General features: G+C 40.0%; 1 protein-coding gene across 5 annotated transcripts in view; it reads right to left on the bottom strand.

Moving 5' to 3' along the window:
- Window positions 1–262: 262 nt before the first annotated feature.
- ANO1 (anoctamin 1) overlaps window positions 263–14,837 on the bottom strand; it is a 70,563-nt gene continuing 55,988 nt past the window's right edge. For 4 of the 5 annotated variants that reach the window (XM_063158188.1, XM_063158189.1, XM_063158190.1 and 1 more), the window contains 11 exons: window positions 12,003–12,077; window positions 10,399–10,600; window positions 9,812–9,923; window positions 9,590–9,647; window positions 9,401–9,501; window positions 9,133–9,278; window positions 7,847–7,999; window positions 6,626–6,678; window positions 4,827–5,011; window positions 3,108–3,213; window positions 263–2,182 (listed from right to left, as the gene is read on the bottom strand). In XM_063158188.1, the coding sequence (XP_063014258.1) occupies window positions 1,922–2,182; window positions 3,108–3,213; window positions 4,827–5,011; window positions 6,626–6,678; window positions 7,847–7,999; window positions 9,133–9,278; window positions 9,401–9,501; window positions 9,590–9,647; window positions 9,812–9,923; window positions 10,399–10,600; window positions 12,003–12,077 (1,452 nt within the window). In that variant the 3' untranslated portion in view covers window positions 263–1,921. Of the gene's footprint in view, window positions 2,183–3,107; window positions 3,214–4,826; window positions 5,012–6,625; window positions 6,679–7,846; window positions 8,000–9,132; window positions 9,279–9,400; window positions 9,502–9,589; window positions 9,648–9,811; window positions 9,924–10,398; window positions 10,601–12,002; window positions 12,078–13,258; window positions 13,337–14,837 lie in introns of all 5 variants that reach the window. The other variant, XM_063158192.1, reaches the window with a different exon arrangement.

Raw genomic sequence — 14,837 nt, 5'->3', positions numbered from 1 at the left:
CTTTCTCCTGGATCTTTTGGGCTACCAAGGAATGAGAGGAAAAACAGGTTTGCAACAAAATGTGTGGACAGAATTCTGCTTGATTTCTCCCCAGTCCTATTGCAGTCAGTGGACCTGATCTGGTAAACATTTACTAACCAGGCATTACATTTATGTGGGTATAAACCAGGCAGGATTTGGCCCTACAGCAACATGCTATCATAAGTTACAAATTTTAAAAATAGTGACATTCCTGCAAGTCAAAATACAACAGAAACAAGAGTTAACAAAATATAAGCCCTTTATTAATAAAAATCTTTGGTTGGATCAGTATTTTAAATAAGCATCAAGAATATTTGGTTAATACCATTTTCTTTCTTCCACATAATTTCTCTTTTGGTACCTTCTTTGGACAGACTACAGAAAAATATCAAGTTTATCACATACTTTAAAACAAATAAATATATCAAAAGCTATATATGGCATTCTTTTTAGAGTTCTAGCATTAATCTTTAAATTAGTTTGGCAAAGAAAAAAAAGAAAGAAAAAAAGAAATAACTAACCTCTTGAAAAGAGTTTGGTTTTGTAACAAACCATACAGTAGTTAGACTTTAAAGAAATCTTTCCTTTTTATTTTCTTTTTCAGTTTTATAATGCAAGTGCCATGGACAAGACAAAGCAATAAAAGAAATTAGGTTAATTGCACCAATATTATTTGGAAGTGCAGTTTATCGGTCAACAAAGCAAAACAAAAACATATTATGCTTAAAAAGAGCTGTACTGATGGGATTTAGCTAGTCATGGTAAGTAAGGATTTCAGACTTATGCTTCAGGGAAAAGCTCCTTGTACAAAAGACAGAGGATTTTAAGACAAAAGAAAAGTCCTGTAACTAGCTGAAGGTCTGGTCCTGTAGCCCCAGTTCAGGCAAAGCTTCCACCAAAGACAGCAAGTGGGATGCATTTGGGATTTCCTCCTCTGGCACAGCCTCTGGGAAGTGCCAGCCAACAGCAGGAAATCTGTGGGAAAAGCTGGCTGTGAAACACGGGGGCAAGCACTCCCTTCTCCTGCTCCAGAGGGCTACAGGGAAAAGCCAGGCTGGGGCAGGGATGTGCTGAAACACCAGGGAAAAGGGAATTTCCTCAGCAACAGCAGCTTGTGAGTGCTTGGCAGGGCAGTGAGAGTCACTGGAGCTCTCTGTGTGCTCATTAGCTCAGGGCATTTAACAAATGCTCTGTGACCATGGGCCTGCTGTGAGGATCTCTGCAATTGTGCTGCTGCTGCTGCTGCCAAGAAAGCACTGCCCAGAATCCCTGTGCTGATGTTTCCAGAGGCAGTGGTGCCTCAGGGAGGGTCTGGAGGCTGCCACAAGTCCCCCCCACATCTTTGGGACTCCAAAGCTCAGACTCACAAAGCTAAACCCAGCCTTGGGAAGCAAGTCAGTCTGGAAGGCTTTATGGAATACTAGGGAATACTGATTTTGCATATCATTTAGCAAGCTACCCCATGGACCTTCAAACCTGGCTTTCCAAAAATAGTTCCAACTAGCATTATTATTATTATAATGACTTCAAATTTACCTTTATTTCATTAGCTAATTGATAGGCTAAGATCAGATTCTCAGAGAATATCTCTAGCAAGATTGTCCTAAGTACCTGCATTTCTTAATGCACGCCAACGTCGATAGTGCTACCTCAGGATGAAATACAGAAACTCCCTGCATTACTGCTTGTGCAAAAGAAAAAACAAAACAAAAAAAAACCCCAACATTGTCAGAAATAGAACGTGGTCCTCCATGTTTGCAAGAAGGGCATTTCTCACAAAGATGGGAGCGAAATGGCAGCACATCCTTCAACATGCACCGGGGTGTCCGTACCGGAGTCCTGCCCTTGGCGCCATGGCTTTTGTCTCTGGAATGCCCCGACAGCCTCAGCTCCCTCTCTCCTAAACGTCCAGAGGATAGGAATGGCAGGAGGACAAGCTCCCACTGCGGCTCCTCGAGAGCCTGGGGCTATGGTTGTTGCAGTTTTCCCCTTTTCTCTTGTCCTTGTCTTTCCAGGTTTCCAGCATCTGCAGCTTGCCTTGCTCTTCCCTCATGAAGACCTCCACCATGAGAACTTTCTCCTTGTGAATCTGCTGACTAATGTCCTTGGGAATGTCTGGGATAATCCAATCAACAAATTCACTCATGAACATGACCAAGTTCTGAAAATGAAGTTGTGAGAAAGTGTCAGTGGGGCCAAATTAAAGGGTGGCTGTAGGGAAAGGAGAGGGCACTTAGGAAGGAAAAATGAAGAGAGGACAGTATTTGAGTTGGACTATGAGACCAAATTCCCTTCAACTGCTTTGTGCATGCTAGAAGTAGAAAAATACATCTGGTATTGATTGACCTCTATGATTTCTGTACCAATCCTGACACTGCAGCCACTTAGAAATCAAAAGGAATTTGCAATTGGTGAGTGGCTTGTGAGATTTACATCAGGAGGCAGAAGCAAATACAAGAGGTTAAAATGGTAAAAGTTGGTAAAATACATTCCAATTGAAAATTTTTCTAATTGAAAAACTTTGATTCAAGGAAAGGGTGGTCTTTCCCAAAAAGATAATTTTTTATCAAAAAAACCCAATAAAAGTTTTGAAACAAGTTATTCAGATAAGGCAGACTTAAAACATCTGTGTCACAGTAAGTAGCATCACTGCTGTGATTAAATAATGTCTTTTAAGAACAAATCACAAGATTTTGGCCTCTTATTCAGATACAAAGTAAACCTGAACTTGGAAAATTTTGAAAATCTCATTTCTTGGCTAGCTCTAAAAATTATTTTGGGTTAAATTTATGCTGCTTCAGTGAAATTGTTGATGTCCTACAGGAGAAATTGGTGGAACCTAATTAGTATCAGCCTTGTGCTTTGCTGGTCTCTAAGGTCATTAAATTGTTCTGCATCAAACCAGCTCAAGGAATCCCTGGGGATGAATTTTTCCACTGAGGATATACCAATGCCTGGGTGGGTGGGTGGGACAAAGAGGGTGATTAAGATGGGCAAATTTCTTTGGCTTTTCCATGAAACAACTGAGAAAGAAGATATTTCTTTGGCCCAATAACTTATTTCCAAGTGCCTGCAGTGTCACCTACCTGGAAAACTATCACAAATGCCAATCTTGCTGCTAGGACAGCCCAGAAATCCTTTGAAATGTCATATTTGTTTTCAGACCAGGGGGGTTCTCTATAATCTTTGTACCTGCAAAACAAGACTCAGTAAATCAGGAGTGCAATTCAGAAATGTTGGCACAGGAAGGGGTTATTAACAAACAGTCAAACAATAAATGGAACTGTTTAAAACAAAGTTCACTGTGTTAATCTCAGAAACAAGACACAGATGAAACTTCCACAGCCTTCAAATTAGCCTTAAAATTAAAGGTTAATTCATCTTAGTACCCTCTGATTACTACATATAATATCAATTTTGCATAACACAGAGTAAACTACATAGCTCAGGTGATTTATTTTAAGATAGGTAAAAAGGCAACATATATTTTTCAAACTAATTTTAAAGACAAAAATACTGGTCTCAGATTCATAGAACATGTTTAACATGTGATTAGCAAAAGGTTGAAGCTAAATTTTGCCCAGTGGAGAGAAGAGAATTTTTCCTTAGCTATGGCTTATAAAAAATCTATGTGTTGATAAACAAGACCAAGAAAAATACATTAAATTCAAAACCACAGCATCCTGTCAATATTTTGAAAGAATTAGGGCTCTGCATTTTCAAAATATTTTAAAATCCTTGGGATAAGGATGGGATTGAAAGAAGACAGCGGCTGGGAGTGGAAAGCAAATAAATCTGGCATTTTGCCTTTGGACCATGATGCCAACACTTCCATTCTGTGCTGAAACATGTTTGCCAGCCTTGCTTAACCTCTGCCCAGAGAGCAGCAGGAGGAAACCAGGAGAAAGTAAAAGCAAGCAAAGCTACTGCAAATGCAGCTTGGGTTGGTTTTGCTTTCATCTCTGAGCAAATTTTCTGTTTAGAGGTCATTTCACCATATTAACTTGCACTATTCAAATGCATAAAGAATTTAATATAAAATAATATGATTCAAAGGCAAGGTTTTTTACTTGGTCGGTTATGGTGATATTTTTACTATGCATGTATTAAAGTCCTCTTTGTTTCTTCCTCCCCTTGAATATCTCTTCCTTCCTTACTCTCCTCTTCCCCTTCCTCCCTCTGTTGTCCCCTTTTCAGCTTTGCTGGTCTAAGTGCTTTCACTGTCAGATTAGAACTGTCAATTCTAAGAATGTATTAGCTGAAATTGGTAAACACAATTTTCCTTCAAACATGAAAATAGATATGAATTGTCACAGGCATGCAAATTTCTCCTGTGTGATGACACTATAAATAAGTCTTAAGTTCCAGTGCAGATAAGGATGCTACTGCTCTCATCAGGAATTGGGAACTGGACAAAAAAAGAGGCCTTGGTCATTATATCATGACATGACATCAGAGGGACATAATTTTCTTCCCTTAAAGCACCATTGTGCTGTTTATCATTATCTGTCTCCTTTCCTGGAAAAGGGAATCCATAATAATAAAAATCTTTGCATGGACAAGCTCTGAATTTAATTAACAATAATCTCCATTTCCCAAAATAAGCATTAAATAATATTCAGGTCTGTGGTTGCTTAATATGTAAGCAAGATGTTCAAGGCAATGGATCCACCTTATATAAAAGGCTAGCAAGGTGCTAAAAAGGTATTGAAAATACAAAGACTCTGCCCCAGGAATGTAAGAATTTGCCACATTCTCAGCCAGTTGTGAAAACACTTGGCATTAGCGATCATTCAAGAGAGTACCTGCATATCTGAACCTCGTAGCCAAGATCCAGGGGGTCGTTGGGAGCTGTTCCTGCTTGGAAATCGCTGACATTAAAAGAGGATAGTGTATGGTTGACGAAGCCATGCATGGTGCCATTCTCACTGTACATGTACAGGTACACGAGGCGTGGAATGAAGTCGGATGTGAATGAGATCACAAATGCCTGAGCCACAAGAGTAGAGAGTGAGCGCAGTGCCCAGGCAGAGCTTCATTTCATCACATCCTCAACCATGACTTGCCCAAACCACTCACACCACACTCAGGGGAGCCCAAGGGCCCTGAGAATGGAGCATTCACTGCACCAGCAAGGGATTGCTCACTGCACCAGCAAGGGATTGCTCACTGCCCGCTCTCCTGAGGTGCAGTGTATTCCCTGGAGCAGTGCTACGCCAGCTGAGGTGTCCGTGTGGGTGACAACCTGGGCCCCCAAAAATGGAGCAGCTGCACCCCCCAGCACCAGGGGAGAGCTACCACAGCTCTGCTTCCCTGTGTCCCCGTCACAGCTTCTCCCTGTTGCCTTGGACAAGGCCCAATTGATTGATTTCCCGCTGCTTTTCCGTCCTGCAAACAACCCACGGTGATTTGACTCTTCAAAGTCTCATTGCATTGAAAACTGTTAATTGTGTGTGGTGCTTAACTTCATCAGGATAAAAGGATGAGAGACTGAGCCCAGTTTTATTTTTATGGCCACAGAAGTTGCATTTCATCCAGTTATTTAAAATTTTCTGAAAATATCGTGGGGAAAAGGCACAGCAGTCAATTGGGCTGAGTTCCTCATGACTTTAGCCTTCCTCATTTATCATCATTATGAAACATTGCCACTGGCATAAATCTCATGTACATGTGGAACAAACAGTACAAAATGTTTTACTTATTTTATGGTAAAGAGAAGCGGTACATTGATCAAAGAGGGAAAACTAACACTGAGTATTGGCGAGGAAAGACTACACGACTACACAGAACAAAAGAGAAAAACAGAGAAATTATTTCCAAAGGAAAAGAGGAGAAATGGGAAGGACAAACTAAGGCAGCACACCAAAAGAATGGGTTTGCCATAGCACAACAGAACCCTGGGGACAAAATGAAGGGATTTCAAGTCTGGATAATGTAAAAAAACCCCAAGGGAGTCCATAGCCATGTGGCCATAAGCCCTATAGAGCCCCTGCTTTGCTGCACTGCAAACATGTTGAATTTCAGCTGGCCTTTGTTTTCATCTTTCCTTCAGCTGAGGTGCAAAGAGGATGATCATTGTGGATGTCTATTCATATAGAATAGTGCAGAAGTACATGCATTAATATATTAAGACCTGCTAAATTTTTGTGAAATGTTGAAATAAACTTTTTTTTTCAGGATTATCCAAGCTCTCTGAGTAGAAGCTTGAGGGCAGATCGATGGAGGGATTCTGCACTCTGAGGAGCTGAACGGGTTCTCACCTTACCCAAAATAGCATTGAAATGAAAAAATACATCTTTTGCTACTGAGAGTATTTCAAAAGAGTAAAAGTAAGCAGCTGTGGTCATATTTGTTTGAAGGACAGAACTGTTTTACAAAAACATTCTGGAAAAAAGCAGCAGTGACTACTTACTACTTTATATTATTGCTCCTGCCATCACAGCTTGAAAATAAACACAGCAACTCATCCTCAAATATTTCCAAAAATTTCTCAATCATATACTTTCACTTGATTGAAGGGATTTTGTACTGAAATAAAACTAATGGAGCAGAATGGAAAAGCCAGCCTATTGAATTCAAATTTAAGTCATGCTGATTTACTTACGTTTATGATGACAGCAAGCTTTCCAATACCTCTGAGGATATTATACCAGATTCCTGAGGAAGGAGACAAACATGTAAATGCTGTTCTAGTCCTTAAAATGAGATTAATTACATCTGAAGTTAACAGAGTTGGGAGCATGTATGATTGTGCTGAGCTAGTTATATTTTAAATAGAAAAAGAACAAATTATAAAAAGTTAATTCAATGGCTTGTAAGCAAAAGGAGTCCAACTGTGTTTTGGAACCTATTTTTTTTAGGTTTTGAAGAATGGGGTTGAACTGCAATGAGTTGCAATTAACACATCCTCAGAAACAAAAAATAATCAAAACCCCACCACAATCAAAAAAGTCAACATCACTCTCCCAATCAATTCCACCAGCAATCTGAACCTGCAGCATAAATCAGGGAGGCACAACAAAACACCCCCAAAGCAAAGTCATGGCAAAACATGATGTGTCCTTCAAGTCTGGGATGATCCCTAGGGCACAAGGATGAGCCCAAAGAAAAACTCTGCCTGTACTGCAGCAGAATGAACTTAGAGTTTAATAACAGATAAACTTCTGCTCTTGATGCTTGGCTCTGTAACAAGGACGGTTATTTTATTTCTACTTTTATTTTTATTGTAATGAGCTTTTGATTCATAAGGAAGCACCATTTGGGAGAAGCAGCTCCTCATTACAAGTACCCATAGGTGTGAGCCCCCTGTAGGGGCAGGACTGGGCTCTTGTCCCCACACAGCCACAGAGCCCAGCTCCAGCTCCATCCACTGCAGTTTGCACCCTTCTGACCTTCCTGCTGAGGAGGGACAGAGGCATCCATCTACCCACAGGCTTTTGAGTGTCCTCTCATTCCCAAGAGTATTTCTGAGGCCAGTGCAGAGTTGTTAAATGCGGAAATTTTTGCTTCTGCACGAAAACTGCATTGCCAAGAAGGGCTATTGATGTCAGAACTGTGTGAGATATTTTGCTATTGCATTGATCATTTTGATTTAAAAAGTGGTAATATTTACTTAATGAAATATTCATCTGAATTTAAAGCTTTGGTCTTCCTATTTTAAAGGTAAAGCCTCAATAAATTATGACAATTCACAGGTAGGCCACAGCTGAATGTTTTGACTTTTCCTATAAATATCTCCCTGTTATTGAAACTAGCTGAGCATAACAATATCCTGCCATCAATCCAGGAATAAACAAACAGGGATACAATAACAATATCCACTTACCTATGTCCTTTGCTCTCACTGCTACCGGTCTCCTCAGCTCAGTAACAAATTTTTTGGCATCCAGACGGATTTCAATGATGTTGTTCAATAAAGCAAACAAAGGTGCCAGAGGGAAGGAGGCAACAAACAAAGTTACAAACCCAAACTGGATAACTGGAAAGAAAAAGAAAACATTTCAGTGCCTGTTGTCAGTATTTACCAAATGCACCCATCACCACATCAGTGCCAGTCCCTAAATTCTGATAAGGTGATGACTTCTGGGAGATTCAATCCCATTTTCTGTGTGCAAACAGGCACAGTTTGCATGATGGCTGCTCTATTTGGGTATGGAAGGCCCAGTTGCCACCTTGTAAAAGGCAAGGCAATAGTAACCAGAAGGATGGGGAAGCTCCTAAAACAATTTTTCCGTGGGCAAAGCTGGCGCAGGAGTCACCTGAAGGAGTGGGATTATGGCAGTGACCATGCTGGCTCTACCTACGCTTGCCATGTTCCACCTGGCACGTTTTTGGCCTTCACTGGAAGCTATGGAAAGGACATGGCTGATTCCTGCCTCTTCCAGGAATAACTTGCTTCCTATAACTTGGGATCATATTTGCTTTTTGTATGGATGTCATGCTCATCCTGTTACTGCCAGTGCCCATCTTTCTCCTGTTACTTCCAAACGCTGATCTCAGTAACAGCATCTTTTCTTATTTTTAGGAACTGGCAGCATGGCCATTCAGTTTGTCCCACTGAATTCTCATCTGCTTCAAGTACTCTGAACATCAAGGTCACCAGATATTCTAATTTATCTCACTCAACATGACATACTACTTGAAAAAAAAATTCTATGCGATCTGTCAAGTACAACCAGGTCTACAGACAAGCACTGCTCTCAGAAGATTTAGTTCAGATATCAGATAAAAGACTCTGGTGTGGAAATAATCAAATCTGAACTAACTTACTTCCAGTGAAGGGTTCAACTGATGGTAAAATATGCCTCACAATCTCAAGTAGATGCCACTTAATCATTTGCATTTGAAACTTGACAGTGATATGTTACATGGCTTGAAAGAAAAGATCTAAAATATCATTCTACAGTAAGGGCTTGCAAACGGCAGAGAGCACAATTCAGCCCTCCAGCAGCCAGGGTTGGCTGAAACATGCTCCAGTCCAACTGAACACGTTAATAATTCAGTTATCTCATATCCACTGTCTGCTGAATGTACAGTTCAAAAAGCTCAGCTCTCCATCCCAATTAGTCACAATAATTACAGTTTAAAATGCCTTCTTTCCACCTCACTCACTCATTTCCATGTACTCAGGGGTGAGTCCAGCAAAGGGCTCCAGGTTATAGTCCACTTCATAGCGCTGCTTTTTCTTCATGTGCTCTTCATGGTCTAGAGAACGCCGACGCTTCAATTTCAAGTATCGTATAAACTTCTTCATTTTTCTGAGGGAAATGGAGACAATTTGCTGAGCACTCCATTCTGCTCACTCAGTGCTCATTTCTCAGTTGTTTTGCATTGCCAGGCACAATAATTAAAATAAGAAAGTACAGAAGTTGCTACTTACGGGATGCCAATCTCAAACAAATTGTTCTGGATCAGCTGCTTGCCCAACATGATAATACTGAGCTGGATACACAACTCCATTAGGCAACCTCCTGGGGCACACTGCGGTGAACAAAAGAGAGGTCAGTCAGAACATCTCCTCTACCCCATCCATCCAATATGATCCCAAACAGGATAGAAATTCAATTACCTCTTCCATTCGGAAGGAATGGAAAATGTAGACGTAGTCGCCTGGACGTCCAACAAATCTAGGGCACAACGAGTTAAAAACATCAGACGGATTTTATACTTTCAATATTTGATTCCTAAAATAATTTATGCCATACTCCATGCCTCTGAGTGGGACCACCTGATGTTTAGTCCTGAAAAGGCCTCCAAGAAGCTGAAACTGAATAGCCTTTCCATCACTCACCGGCCCTTGAAGAAAGCCACGTAGAAAATGGGGGTGTAGGCATTGACAAATTTCAGCAGGAAAGCCTTGAAAATCAGCCGCTCCTCGAAGTTCTTGTCGGTCTTTGGTACCTCTGGAACCAATGGGACATGGATGAGAAACGTTAAGGAATTATCCTACCTGGAATCATTTCAAGATCTTATAAATGTGGGTTTTGGAGAACATCATCACATCATTTGTTTAAAAGCCCCCTTTTAAACAAAGGGATATATATATACAGTGCTATATATATGTATATATATAAAAGCAGTATGGCTGCACTGAGGTCAGTGGTCAATCTGCTGAGGATCCCACCAGTCAGACACGTTACAATGGCAATTCCAATTTAGTTCCACACCTGCCTGACCTTCATGACAATCATTTGTAGGTGCGAAAAACTTGACCTGAAAAGATTCCTGGACCTTTGGTTACTGACAATTTCTTGGAAATAATAATAATAATAAAAGTTCCACAGTGGAATTTTAGGCACAAATGTGCCTACTCAAGATCCCCAGTGATCTGGGTGCTCAGATTTGACCCCCTTGTGGCGAGCTGAGGTTCCAACGCACCGATCTGCGTGAGCCACCTGGCGATGCAGCCGTACACCTCGTCCAGGATGATGATGACCACCAGGTTGATGATGACGGCGGTGGCGGTGACGGTGACGCGCACGCTGGAGCGCCCCGAGGGCGTGGAGCTGATGGCCAGGGCGGCGGCCGTGGAGATCCTGTAGATGATCACCCCGAACACGATGGCGAACGTCAGCCCAACCTGCCAGGAAGAATCGCCCAAAACCTTACCAAAGGTTTGCCTTCCAATTCTTTGTTTGGGATTTAGAAATAACCTTAAAAATGGGATCTCTGGGCCACACCCAAGTCCACCCAATACTGCATTAAGGCCTTGATGAACTGTGGGAAAGGAGTCCCCTTTTTTACTTAAAAATCACAGGAAAAAGAATGGCACTGGGATGCCACAGTCACAGGCAAAAGCCTTTTTTTTTAAAAGGCACCTAAATGTAAACTCCACGCTTATCAGCATTAAAAAATACTACATATTACTAAGAAATAAATTCTAAAAGACTTTATATTACTAAAGAATATAAGTAATGATTGTAATTAATAAATACTAATATGAAAAGTATATTTCAGCAGTATATACACATGGTGTTTCCTTTGTGAGAAACAAAAAATTTTGTTTAATTGAAACAAATATTCCAAATTTGAAACAAATACTCCATTTTAAACAATGGAGTATTTCAGCTTCACTCTACACGCCAGCCTTCAAATCCCTTAGACAGGCTCACTGTGCTCTCATAATCACAAAGTGAAATTAAATCTGATTAAATCAACACACTTCCTGGCTCAGTAAAATCTCTCTCAATTTTTCATTGCTTAAATAAAGGAATGAGTTTAAAACATGGTTCTCAAAAGATACTGGATTCTTCAGCTGAGCATAAGAGATTTGTTGCATTTCTGTTCTCTGAAAATACAAATATTTAAAAAACTTAACCTTAAGCCAAAATCCCTACAGCAAAAAACCAAAATAATTGACTTAGTCTGGGAAATTCTACCTTTGGAAAGGGTTTAGGCTTTTTTCACTATATCTGCCAATCTGTTCCATGACTTGAATTATTATTGTTTCTGTCAACATTTGTTTTAAATGCTGATGCTTTATCAGCAAATGAAAGAAGGCTGTTCTCATCATTATTTTACATTTTCCTTGAATTAAGTGCTCTGTTTGCAATTCTTTTGTTAGATGGTATAGCTCCAAATTTGACTGATTTATTAAAAATCATTGCAATTATGATTCCAACTGGCAAGATCAGTTATTTCCTAAAGTTTGACTATAAAAATGATGTTGGTCTCTACTTTCTGAGAGGGCTCTCTGTACTTTTTAAGCTTCATCCCATCAATGGTGTGGGAATTTCCATTTCTATGTCCTCACTTTCCCCTCCCCTAGTTTAGTAATCTTTTATGTTTATTGGAAAAAGACAGCAAAGTAGAAATTCAAGCTCTTACAAAGATTTCAGATCATGAACCAATAAAATGCTTGAATTTTTTCACTGGAAAAAAGCCATTTTGAACTACACCCACCTGATAAAGTTTCCTATCACTTCTCTTCCATACAATGTTTCAGTAACAAAAAATTTCAGGTTTTGCCAGGTGATGCTTACCATGAAGATGATGCCAACAAAATTGGTTAAATAGGCTGGAAAACGATCCTTCCATGTCAGCTTCTCTTTATCCGTCTAAAGTTTTTTTTGGTGGGAAAAAGAAAAAGGTACATTTGATAAAGAAGGAGAGTGTGATTCTGCACATGTGATGAGAACAGAGAGGGGGAAGAAAAGGCTGGCAAAACCACAACCAGTTAGAAGATGCAGACACAGTGTTTACAGGCACAATTCCACACAGGCAAATTGTTTACTCCGTATCCAGGTTCAGACTGGTCAAGTGCCTGTGCTAGGAGTATAAATAAACCAGATTTTTCTGTGTACTTTTTGAAGGAAACATGCAAATAGGTTGTCATAAACCATAAAGTAAGGTCTCTCTTGCTGTTAAATATTTTCTTTTGCTTTCCCTACAAAAATCCCCCTCCTTCCTCCCCGCTTCCACAGTTAATATTTGCAGCTCTGCTGTTGCACCACTGGCTCCACTGAAATACAGATTTAAGCATTAAATGAATTAATGCTACAGAGTAGCTCCAAGGTGAACACTCAGTTGACAGGGAAGATTAGGTTTTGATGTGTGGCAAGACTTAAAGTTCCTTTTGATATGAGTGACTTTTAATTTTACCTGGCTATTCCTATGATATTCAATGGACTACAATAATAGGAATTATAGAAGGGGGGGCTGGAATGAGGTGGTCTTTAAGGTCCTTTCCAACCCAAACCATTTTGTCATTTTCTATATAACAACTCTGTATATTCTCCGTATTCCCTAAACCCAGTCAATCAGCCACTGCCTGAATTTTGGCTACAAAATATTAATTTAGAAGAGCTTTGCTCCTCTGGAGTCCTTCACAAACTTGGATGCCGGGAATTGTTTTGAAACACAGAAAATCAGCAGCAAAAGGAACATCTCAGAGGATGATGCACACGTTGTAATGCACGTAAAAATATTGCTCAAATTCTATTTTTATGACATGCACACTGTCTCAGGGAAGTGCAAGCGGCTCTTTCAGCACATGGCCCATGCTCCTCTGCAAAACATAACATCCAGGATGGGAAATCTAAGATTAGCCATGCAGTGCCATTCCCAACTCATGGAGCAGTGTCCCAAAAAATGCTGAAGGAATGAGGCAAGGAAGGGGAAGAAACCCAGAACTGAATGTGAATATTAAACAAAAGTTCAACAGCCAAAACCAAATTGATTTGTGTCTTCCATAATTACTCATAATTTGAGTTTCTTCATAAGTTTGTATAAAAAGAACCAATTTCACCCCAGCCATGACTTTCTTAACTCTTTGTCTCCATTTGTTTGCTGTCTCTTCTGGAAAATATCGGTGCTTCTGATGGGCAGTCAAAGGAAACAGAAAAGGATTGGGAAATATGGAATTACAAAGCACTGCTAGAATAATTCCAGTAATTAATTCCATATTCTCTACTGACACACCACTTTAGCACAAGTGAATGCTCTGTTAGCTTGGTTAAGGCTTTGTGTTTCAGCTTTAAGTTAATAAAATATAACAGCAAGAAAAGATAAATGCTTGCCCCAAATCCTAGGGAACATCAGGCAATCCTGCAAATGATATTCCGTTTTTAATATAGGATTGTGCTCTGCTTTATATTTTATGAGGTGTAAAGAATGTGCAGATTTTTTTTCCTTTAATTTTTGGTTTTTTTAAAATTAAGTTTCTCTTGAAAAACTACAAGCAATTTTGGTTTAGCTTTAGATATTTTTTCTTTAAGAAGGTTTTCAAGTGTTACAACTGTCAAATTTGAACTTTAACACACTAGATCCCAATAAAAGATAACCACCAAGTCTTTCAGAAAAAAACCCCTCTTTTTCTCACGTTTCCCAAATTAGTAACATCCAAATTGAACACAGCTCAAAAACTTATAAATAGTCTGGTTAAAAAAAAAATCCTTTCTTAATTGCTCAACTTTCATTTTCCAATATTAGAGGGCCACCATTCATTAGTTGTCTGATTAGCCTTCCACATTTAAGATCTGAATTCTGATTATACTCAAAAGTAGAGCAAGTTACAGGTTTTTAATGGAATACAGTAAAGTCTGTATCCAAAATCCTTTACCTAGTCTATCATAGTGCAGCAACCCAAATTGTTTCTCTTCTGCAAGGGATTTTAAAAGGGATTTGATTTGCTTATGGCCCTGAACCACTTACATACAGCATCCTATAGATTAATGGGAACACACCACCAGCAGCTCTGTAGCATCTGTTAAGAGGGGCCCAGTGGTACTCAAGTATAAATTTACTTTAACATTCATCTATATGTGCTCCCCTAAAGAGTGTAAATGTTATTGCAGTTGTATTTTCACAGGGTTGCCATAAAATCCAAATTTAGGGACCAGTTCCACGTTGTAGTGCCACTGGCAACAGACACAAGAGAGGAAATTCTGCCAAATTTTATGTTGGAGTTTTTACTTTTCTCAATAAAACCACGGCACACAAATGGCTCACTCCTTGTAGTGAAGGGGGAATAACCTCAGGTAGGATGGGGGCATCAGTGGGCAGGGGAGAAAAGGAGCTTTCCCAAATTGTTCTGCTCCTGACAGGAAAGGAATTCCAGCTCCAGTGAAAGGGCAGGGAAGCTGCTTGTAGGGATTGTGGCATCCCTTGGCAAGAGGCAGGTGCTCCTGGGGTGACAGGCAGCACCTCTCTCACAGTGACATAGAGTGAGTTCAGAGCATAAGTGAGCACTGCCTCGTTCAGTGGGATAAAAGGGGAAGCTGTGGTTTTAAAAGGCAGAAAGTTAATGCCAAAGCCGGAATTTGGCGTGGAAATTGGAGTTAGTACTCTTCATTAATATCTTTATTTGCAGAGAAAGT

The sequence above is a fragment of the Melospiza melodia genome, chromosome 6 (assembly GCF_035770615.1).
Source record: "Melospiza melodia melodia isolate bMelMel2 chromosome 6, bMelMel2.pri, whole genome shotgun sequence".
NCBI classification, from domain to species: Eukaryota; Metazoa; Chordata; class Aves; order Passeriformes; family Passerellidae; genus Melospiza; species Melospiza melodia.
Note: the sequence above shows the minus strand (reverse complement) of the source record. Positions and strands in the feature narration are given on the sequence as shown.